The 9987-nt window shown below is 36.3% G+C and overlaps 1 protein-coding gene across 1 annotated transcript in view; it reads right to left on the reverse strand.

Annotated features, from left to right (window-relative positions):
- Positions 1-217: 217 nt before the first annotated feature.
- The window catches only part of SMCHD1 (structural maintenance of chromosomes flexible hinge domain containing 1), a 143987-nt gene continuing 134217 nt past the window's right edge, over positions 218-9987 (reverse strand). The window contains exons 46-48 of the mRNA XM_019665107.1: positions 9653-9811; positions 8759-8873; positions 218-1248 (exon numbers count right to left, since the gene is read on the reverse strand). Coding sequence (XP_019520652.1) covers positions 1224-1248; positions 8759-8873; positions 9653-9811 — 299 coding nt within the window. The 3' untranslated portion in view covers positions 218-1223. The remainder of the gene's footprint in view (positions 1249-8758; positions 8874-9652; positions 9812-9987) is intronic.

The following is a 9987-nucleotide window of genomic DNA, read 5'->3' on the forward strand; positions in this document are numbered from 1 at the left end:
TATAAAAGATGGAGCTTTTTTCTTTTTAGCACTAATATTTATCAAATAAGAACAAGTTTCACTTAAAAGAAATGGAATCTTTCCTTTAATTTTATTATTGTCATTTTAAGAAAACAGTTAAATGACTTCCAGTTATAAAGGTAGGCTAACATCATAATAGTTTTTACCAATGTAACTTTTATGTAGCTTTCAATTAAAATAAAAGAAAACATATCCATTCAATAGAAAAAAAAACAATCCTCTTTATTAACCTCATCTGTAATATTCAGAAAGGATTAAAAAACACAAATTTCCTGGGACCCAAAACTTATTTCCTTACAAAGTAACTTCACAGACCAATAACTGGACTTACACAAAGATATTTTTATACACACACACACACACACACACACACACACACACACGTTAGCTTGAATTAATACACAATTCAAATGTTTTTGAAACAACTTTCTAGCAGACCTTTATTGCATTAATGTGGACGTGTACAACTTCTTTAACCCTTTAAAAATAGTACTAAAAAATTACAAAAAAACGTAAATGTTGAATTAAGGCTGAGACTATGTAATCTAATATTCATAGAGTCAAACAATACTTATAAAAATTGATGCTGCTGTATATTTTATATATACACAGTATAAGTCTTTAGAAATTTAAAATGCTACTGCTGTCACAAGTTCGTTCACTCATCAATTTAACATTTTTCCACGTATTTTAACATTTGAATTCCCACATACCTGTGCTTTTTCTACTTTTATTTTGAATTCTTCATTAAGAATTTCCTCACATATTTACAATTAAATACCTAACCTCTGGAACTTTCCTTAGACACAACAGACAAAACAGTTTTGTTAAATAAATTCACACAAAAGTAGTAAAGAGGTTTGTTTCCAAGAAATAGTTCTAGCATATCCATAATAATAATGAAAAATAGTACATATAGTTTTCTTCAGGATTAATAAACGCTATGTGACAATTTTACAGTCACTGCCATATTTGCACATTTTCCTCTGACACACTTGCAAGATAATGATAACCAAATGGCATGATGACTGGAATAATTACAGTAAACCCATTTTGTCCATGGAAATGAATGCCCATCTTCCCTGTACTGTCCCCAGAAATATTCAGTCTGCTAACAGTCATCTTCTTGGTCTTCTGAAACAGAGCTGCAGAAGTGAGGGCATTCTTACTGAGACCCATGGTCCCCTCTTCTCTGTCACCTTTTACACATCGGTTTTGGTTATAGTCCTGGTCAGAGTGGGAAAAAAACCATAATAAAATATATGTGCCAAAGTTTTCCTTTCTCAAACTCCCTCATCAGACCAGTACGGTGAAATACCCAATGGAACTATATTATATTAATTACGATAATTCTGACTATAAACAGATTTAATTAAATTCTTGTATATAATCACTTCTTTCACATGTCCCCTCCCAATAAAAAAACAGAAAGACTCAAAATAAAAGCAGTAAACATATGTAGAAAAAAGGGTAATTAATTTGTATCACAGTTCTTTAAAATGGTATATCTCAGATCCAAAATCTGGCGATTTTCACTTCCTTTTCCATTTTCCTTTTAAAAATTAACAGGAATTATAATGCTTATTACAAATGTTATAAAATAAAGACAACCAAAAGGAAAAACATTTAAAAATATCCGTAATTCCATTCACATGAAGATGAACATAATGAATACTTTGGTATATATATATATATCTACGCAGATATTTTTACTCATATATATCTAAATAGTACTTTATTTCTAATCATAGTTCCCTGAACTTCCATCTCCAAATAGGAAATACACATTTTTGATAAAGAGCTAACTGTAATCATTATGAGTATAAAATGAATCAGAAAATTGTAGTCTCTATTGAAGAAAATGAGTCTACTGCATAATATCATGTATTGCTAAGCATATTTTGTTGATCTTAAGATCTACATGTTTTTCCACATTTAATGTCTGTAAAATCCACCTTTTAATGTCATGAGTTAATTTGTGGTTTGTCTTTAATGTTTCATCAAATAATGGCATTTCTTATAATTAACGACATCTTAGAGTTGATGAAATATTATTATGTAATCTCTATGAAACCTTACAATAAATATGTTATAACATAAACAAAAACATAAATATACACGCACACATACATTATGTTGCTATTTCGTAATATTAAATTTGATCCTGACTGTGTAGATAAAATATACCATTATTTCAATATTGTTAAGATACTTTAATTTAAAATGCTCGAATGTTTTTGAGATAGTGTGAGAATTAGTAGTTCAAGATTTATGGACTGTAAACGGAGATTGGGAATGAGGAAATTACTAAACAGTAATTTAAACTTTAAATAGAAACTTAAGAAACTTAAATTTTAAATGGAAATTTAAAGTGATTTTAAATTTCCCAAATAAACAGGATGCAAAAGGGGAGGAAGCCATAGGCTAGACTATACCAAATTTTCAACCTAAAACTTCTAATACTGACAACACAAAGCTAAACAACAATGGCTAACTTTTTGGTGTTTGTTTTATGTGTGCCAAAATCTGCACTGACAATACCGTTCTCTCTCTTTGATCTCTGAAAACATTTACACTTTTCCACCTTTCCTTGATATTGTAAAATTTTATTATGAATTATCTTGGGGCCTCTTTTGTCAGTCATTGTGCAGGGCAGTCAATGGGCCCTTTCATTAACCCTGGGAAATTCTCTTCCACATATTTTTTCTTCTCCATTTTCTTCTTTCAAGGACTCCTCATAGTCTGAATTGGTTCTCTTAGTCTCCTCTTTTGTATTCACATATTTTTTCTCTTTTCTTGGGAAGTTTCTTTGATTTTAGTCCTTTGAATTTTTTATTTCAGGAATAGTATTTGTAATCTGTAATCTTGTACTGTCTGTATGTTCCTCCTAATACCCTCTCAGTATCATGAATATATTGGGTTGTCGGAAAAGTCATGACATATTTTTTCTATGTTTTTCATTGCAAAAATGCGTCATGACTTTTCCGACAACACAGTAACTTTTGCAATCTAATTAGGAATGATAAACTTGAAAAAGTTTGGTTGAATTATCTTCTAGGGTTGGTTTTGCGAATTATCTTGGATTTTCTCTCACATGTTGATGACAACCCCCCCACCCACCCCAAGTGCATGATGATTCTTGGTTGTTCAATTAAATTTAGGAAAGAGGATTGTGCCGCTGGCCTGGATTTCTTCTCCTGTTACAAAAACAGAACTATTTCTCCATCAAGTCTCCTCTCTAAGCAGAAATTTTAAGTGGGACAGGAGATTTTAAGTATTGTAATTTTAAGAGCAGGGTCAGTGGGCCGGCAGGCTTTAAGTGTGTGGCTGGAGAGCCAAATATCAGGTTGCTAGCTCCCTAGATACCAGCATTAGACAAGCCTCTAGGATGCCACCAACTATACCTGAAGCCAATATACCAACACTTAATTAACTAATTGTCATGTTATCTAACTTCATGGTGGTAGAAGTTGTAATGTCCAGAAACAAGGGAACAAAGCTTTTAAAATTTTGCTTTGAAAATTTGGTATATTCGAGCTGTGGTTTCCTCATCTTTTCCAGTTTGTTCTCATCCCTCTTCTCTTGGGCAGGACTTCTCTGAATCGATTGTTTCTGGGTTCCATCTGGCAGACTGTCTGCCATTGTCTCTAGACTATTTCCCAGTCCCTCCTCCTTTAGTATATTCTAGCCTTGTTTCTATCCTGTTATCCCCAGAAAACTTCATTCAAATGTGAAGGCAGAATGAAGAGATTTGCAGACATGCAAGGGCTCAAAGTTTCATTGTACACCTTTCCTAAGAAAGTTATGGGAGAAAGACAAAGGAATCCAAGATACAGTGAATTCAACCCAAGAGAGTAGCCAAGAAAGACCCAAGAGGCCTACATAGTTGCTAGTCACTGGAGCAGGAGGAAGAGTACGTGATCAAAATAATTAGTGAAATAAAAAAGAAAGGAAATTAGGAACTCCAGAAAAATTAACATTTAAGAAACAGTCTGAATAAGAACTGAATTAAAATTTACATAACATGATTTTAAGAACTGATACAGTATGGTAGATTTATTTGACCCTTATGTTTGGAACACTGACTGGTGACCTAGAACCTTACAGAGAAGGAAATGTAATCCTAGCACACCACTCTGCCTAGTACTAAATATTTACATAGCCATAATAATGTACCGTATTTCCCCATGTATAAGACACACGCTTTTTCGAAAAATTTGGGGTCTAAAAACTGGGTGTGTCTTATACAGTGGTTGTATGAGCACAAAAAAAAGCGCGAAAAAAGCGGGAAATGCAAGTAAAAAAAAAATCTACAACCACTGTATAAGATGCACCCAGTTTTTAGACCCCAAATTTTTCAGAAAAGGGTGTGTCTTATACATGGGGAAATATGGGTATGTGGTATACTTTCTACCTTTGAAAAACACACGTAAGACTTGGTGTGGCTGCAGGATAGAGTACAACTAAATAATCACGCTAGAGAAAAAGTTGTAAAATAATTCAGAACAATTCAGTCCAAAAGTCATTAGGTAGGCCAGGCAAGACATACCTTCACACCAAGGGGTTGGGTGAGCTGTACTGTCTGAAAGCTGATAAAACCAGACAGACATAATTGTGTGTGTGTGTGTATGTGTGTATAATAAATGGAGGCAACAACAGAATAAAACTAAACAGTTAAAATAAAGGTTGCCTGTAAGGACTGAGTTAAGGTGAGAATGCACAGGATACAAGAGTTCATCATCATACGCTCTTTCTATACACCTATGCTGTCCACTAGCCAAGTGTGGCTCCAGAACACTTGCAGCGTAGCTATTCCTAATACCAATTCACTGTCTTCAGAATTTCGATGACTTTGTATGAAAGAAAAAGAATTTAAAATACCTCATTAATAATTTTTCATGCTGTTTACATGTTACAATAATATTTTATATAGTGGATTTAATAAAATCTATTATTAAAATTAATCTCACTGTTACTTTTTAATATGGCTCCTAGAAAATTTTAATTTGCAGTGTGGCTCACATTATAGTACAACACAATCTTTACCATTTGATTTATAAACATGTATGACTTTGTAAATGATGGTAATACTACTAACAACATAATGATAAACAAAAAAATAAACTTTAGCCCATGCCACCTCTGAATTGCTACAACATCTTAATTAACAAGATCCAAATCAGTGACATCTGTAGTAGTGCTGTTGTAGCTGCAAGGTCTTGGGCCACAGTATGTAGCCTTCAATTACATATACTTTAGAACTGCTCAGCAGGAATTTCTTCATTGGTCTCTTAGAAAACTGGAAAATCCTCCCCATCTTTAATAAAATATTTCTTTAAAAATTATGGCAAGCCTACATAAAAAAGCTTCAGCAATTACAACATTCGGTCCAATCTTATTTTGATATCCAGTCGTTTTTTCCCCTCCTGCAGTATTTTAGAGTATATCCCAGACATCAAGTCATCTCAGTACATATTTCTAACTGTATACATGTATTTATTTATGTAAGTATTATGATGTTATATACACAATATAATATATCTAATATCCAGATAATATTAAAATTTCTCCAAATTTTTTCAAAGTTGTCATTTTAAAGATTCAAATCCGGATCCAAAAAAAGGTTTACACGCTGCATTTGATTGTTATACCTTTCAATCATTTTTATTCTTTAACAGTTTATCCTTTTTCCTATCCCTCTTTTATGTCACTGATTTATTAACAAAGCCAGTCATTTTTCCTGTACAAAGTCCCATTCTTTTTTTTTTTTTAAGATTTTATTGGGGAATTAGGGGAGGGGAACAGAAAAGTTGCTGTGCTTTTGTTCTTCAGTCTAGTTGTGGAGGACATTTCTTCACTAGCCCATGTCAGTATTATCATTGCGCTCTTCCCAGGGGAGGCAGTCGCTTGCCGGCCACTGGACGTGGCCACTCACGAAAGCTCACATCCACTGCCGTCCAGCCCCACTGCAGCCTACGCCATTGTCAGCAACTCATGGCAGCCCAGCTCCAGGTAGAACTGTTGTTCACCATTCTTAGCTGTACAGGACAGAGCGTCACTGGCTCTCATGTGGGATCCAAACTGGGGCCCTGCTGCTCAGAGCTGGTGTCCCAAGCCAACTCCTAACCAACGTGCCACTCGGCCAGCCCCAAAGTCCCATTCTTAAGATTCTGGATTTGGCTGATTCTTTCCTGATGGAATCATTTAACGCATCGCTAAATTCCCCTTATTTCCTCTACACTTGGTTAAATTGAACCTTTCTCAAATTTGTGAGAGATTTCAGCTCTAATGCCTAAGGTATCTATGCAATATATAGATGTTAATTCATTATATGCAATGACTTAATTTCCTTCCCATGCATCTAGAATGTTACCAGCTATATAATATCCTAGGGAAAATAGTCACTTAGTTTTCTGCAGGGCTTAATTCTTCTACAGACCCCCAGATGAGAAAGGCTGACTAGAAGCTTCGTTAGATTTGGGTTGCCTCCTACTGAATCATATTATAGCAAATGTCCTGCTTTTAGTGTTGCTAAGATTCATTAGTGGGTTTAGGTGTGTCAATTTGATCTTTCCATTAAAGTTTCCTCATCAATTTTTTAATCACTTGGGTATCCATTGATTGTTATTGCCCAGATCTATTATTTTATCAGAGGTGCAAAAATCATGATGTAATTTTATCATGCCTCATATTTTATTCTTATATAAAGAACTTTAAAAAGAATTTCTATAAAGAATTTTCTCAATTATTGGATGCCCTGAAAGACAGTTCATATAAGAAAGACAAAACACATGTCTTTTCTAGATGAATACATCAATTTTTACAGTAATGAGCTGGTGCCCTAGCAACTGCCATTGATGATCAGTAAGGATTTTCTTGCATCACTTTGAACTCAATTTTAAAATTATGTGTTTAAATCCATTGCAAATACTCTTCCTGATGCTAAACTTTCCCAATACACTTTCAATGGTCAGCTTAATAGTTTCTATATACTGTATAAACACAACTCATTTACATGCCCAGTGTGTGGAAACACCTCTCTCATACTGATGAGTACTGTATTCTCATAATCTTATTATTTCAGTAGTTGTCCCTAATTTACTTTAAATCAGCTTGTCCAACACACTTTCCCCCCTTGCTAGCACCTAATGTTAAGTACTTAGGAGATATCAATGGACTTAGAACATGAAGAATTTTATCCTACAATTTTTTGGAACATGATTTTAAAGGGGGAGGGGACATAATCTGGCTTCCACCTACTTCTCCAATCACATCTTGGGACCCTCTCCCTCTTGCTCACCATGCTTTAGCCACACAAGCCTCTTCTCCAGGTCCTCAAACATGCCACACTTGTTATTTTCTCAGAGCTTTAAACTGAAACCAATCCCAATATGGCTGGCTTCTTCTCGTCCTTCACTTCTCTGCTAAAATGCATCTTTCTGGACAACCAATATAGTTTCCCCATTATTTTATATCATTTCATCCTTTTTTTCTTTCATAGAAATTAACATTATTCTACATGTTTATATACAGAAAAATGTTTCCTTTTTTATTTGTCTTTCTGCACAGGATTGTAGAGTGCCAGGGGGGCAAGAACCATCCTACTTTTTACTCACCCAGCAACATATAGCACAAAATGAGCAAACAGTTACTGCATAAATGCAGAGTATATAGATGGATAGGGTACGGAATATATCAATTCCAAACATCACAGTCTGAAAGGAACTCTCCTAAGGTCAATGTGAGATACTTAAACGGGCAGAGTCTATATTTAAACCATTTTTTTTAAAAGATTTTTTTTATTGGGGAATTGGATTGGGGGGATGGGAACAGCGCTGGGGAATTGGGGAAGGGGAACGGACAAGTTGCTGTCGTTTTGTTCTACAGTCTAGTTGTGGAGGACGTTGCTTCACTGGCCCAAGTTGGCACCATCATTGCACTCTTCCCAGGTGAGGCACATCAGTCGCCGGCTTCTGCACGGCCGCTCACGGCAGCTGCTGGCCGCTCATGCTGGCTGCTGGCTACACACGGTAGTCCATGGCAACCCACTGTCACAGGGGCTGCAGCCTATGCCGTCGCCTCATGGCAGCCCAGCTCCAGGTGGAGCTGTTGTTCAGCATCTTAGCTGTAGAGGGCAGTGTCACTGGCCCTCATATGTGGGATCTGAACCAGGGCCCTCTGGCATCCCAAGCCAGTTCTTAACTATCGCGCCACTTGGCTGGCCCTAAACCTTTTGAAATAATGTACAAGAACCCTTAGTACCATGGCATCCTTCTGTGCAATGGCCTTCCTAATATCTAATCTAAAAATGAGAGTTTTCTTACCATTGAAGCAACAAAGAGCTTTGTTGCTTTTTTGGTGAGCTATCTCACCATGGTAAACCAAACATTGGTTTTGCATATTCTATACTTACTAAGTTGCTGATCCTATGAAGCAGAATGCAGTGTATTTGAAAGATAAGCCACACAACAGAAAAGCAATTTCAATCTAAACATTAACTTTTAATGTAACACAAAAATAAACTATTAATGTTTCCAAATAATTACCAAAAATTATTTAGTATACTAGAATATAATGATTATGTCTTCCTTCATTATCCATCACTTAAATTAAAAAAACAACAACATTCTGGGTCAAGGGGGACATTAGAAAGAAACTCATGCTATTTTTTTAAAGTATGATGAGCCAGGAGCTTTGATAAACTAACCAATAACGCTCAGGTCATAAATAGACTCACCTATTTTGTCTTGTAGCTTCTCTCCTCATTCTTTTAGGAGGAATTGGACAATCTGTCATTTCAACCTTTGTTGGATGACGCAATGAATCATTACACTTATGTGTGGGAGTCATACCTGTAAAGATAGAAAATTAAATTTTAAAAGACTGGAATTATTATCAGTAAGAAAAGCAAATATATCTTAATTTACAGAAACAGAATTAACTGGGCCAGCCGAGTGGCTCAGTTGGTCAAGATTGTGAGCTCTGAGCAACAGGGTCACTGGTTCAATTCCCATATAGGCCAGTGAGCTGCACCTGAGCTGAGCTGCCACTGAGCTGGTGAGAGCGTGTGTCTTAGCAGCAAGGTTGTCGGTTGGACACCTCGTATGGATGGTGGGCTGCGCCCCCCGCAGCTAACATTGAACACGGCACCTTGAGCTGTGCAGCCGTGAGCTGCCAATGGGTGGTGGCGGCTGGATGGCTCAGTGTGCAACAAGGTTGCCAGTTTGACTCCCATATGGGATGGTGGACTACGCCTCCCCCACCAACCCCCAGAACTAGACTGAAAGCGGCTACTGGACTTAGAGCTGAGGTTGTGCCCTCCACAACTAAGACTGAAGGACAACAACTTGGCTGTTCCCCTTCCCCAATTCCCCAACACTGTTACCTCCCCAATTCCCCAATAAAAATCTTTAAAAAGAAATAGAATTAATAAATAATACTGAATGAGTCTTAATACTCCTGCTGAGAGAACAGTTTATAACCATTTATCAGATGACTAAAAGGCCGAGAGTATCTGTTGATTTAAGTTCTGGATTATTCACATTCTTTCTTCTTGTAGTTGAACCTCTTTAATCATAAATATTTACCTTCATGCAGAGAATGTAGACATTAACAAAAAGTAAGCACATACCTAGTTTTTGCTCTATTAGTTTCAGATTTTTCTCTCGTTCATCAAGTTCTTGTTTTTTCTTCTTCATTTCAGGAGACTGAAGGTACTCTACTTGATTGTTAAGGTCCTTAGTCAGTCTGTTCAACTTTTCCAGAGCACTACGATACTGTTGAAGAAGATCTGCAAAGAAACCAAAGACATTTGATTAAAACTACTGATATCGGGGCCGGCCGAGTGGCGCGATAGTTAAGAACTGGCTTGGGATGCCAGTGACACTGCCCTCTACAGCTAAGATGCTGAACAACAGCTCAACCTGAAGCTGGGCTGCCGTGAGTCGCTGGTGACGGCGTAGGCTG

The sequence above is a fragment of the Hipposideros armiger genome, unplaced genomic scaffold (genome assembly GCF_001890085.2).
Source record: "Hipposideros armiger isolate ML-2016 unplaced genomic scaffold, ASM189008v1 scaffold_433, whole genome shotgun sequence".
Classification (NCBI taxonomy): Eukaryota; Metazoa; Chordata; class Mammalia; order Chiroptera; family Hipposideridae; genus Hipposideros; species Hipposideros armiger.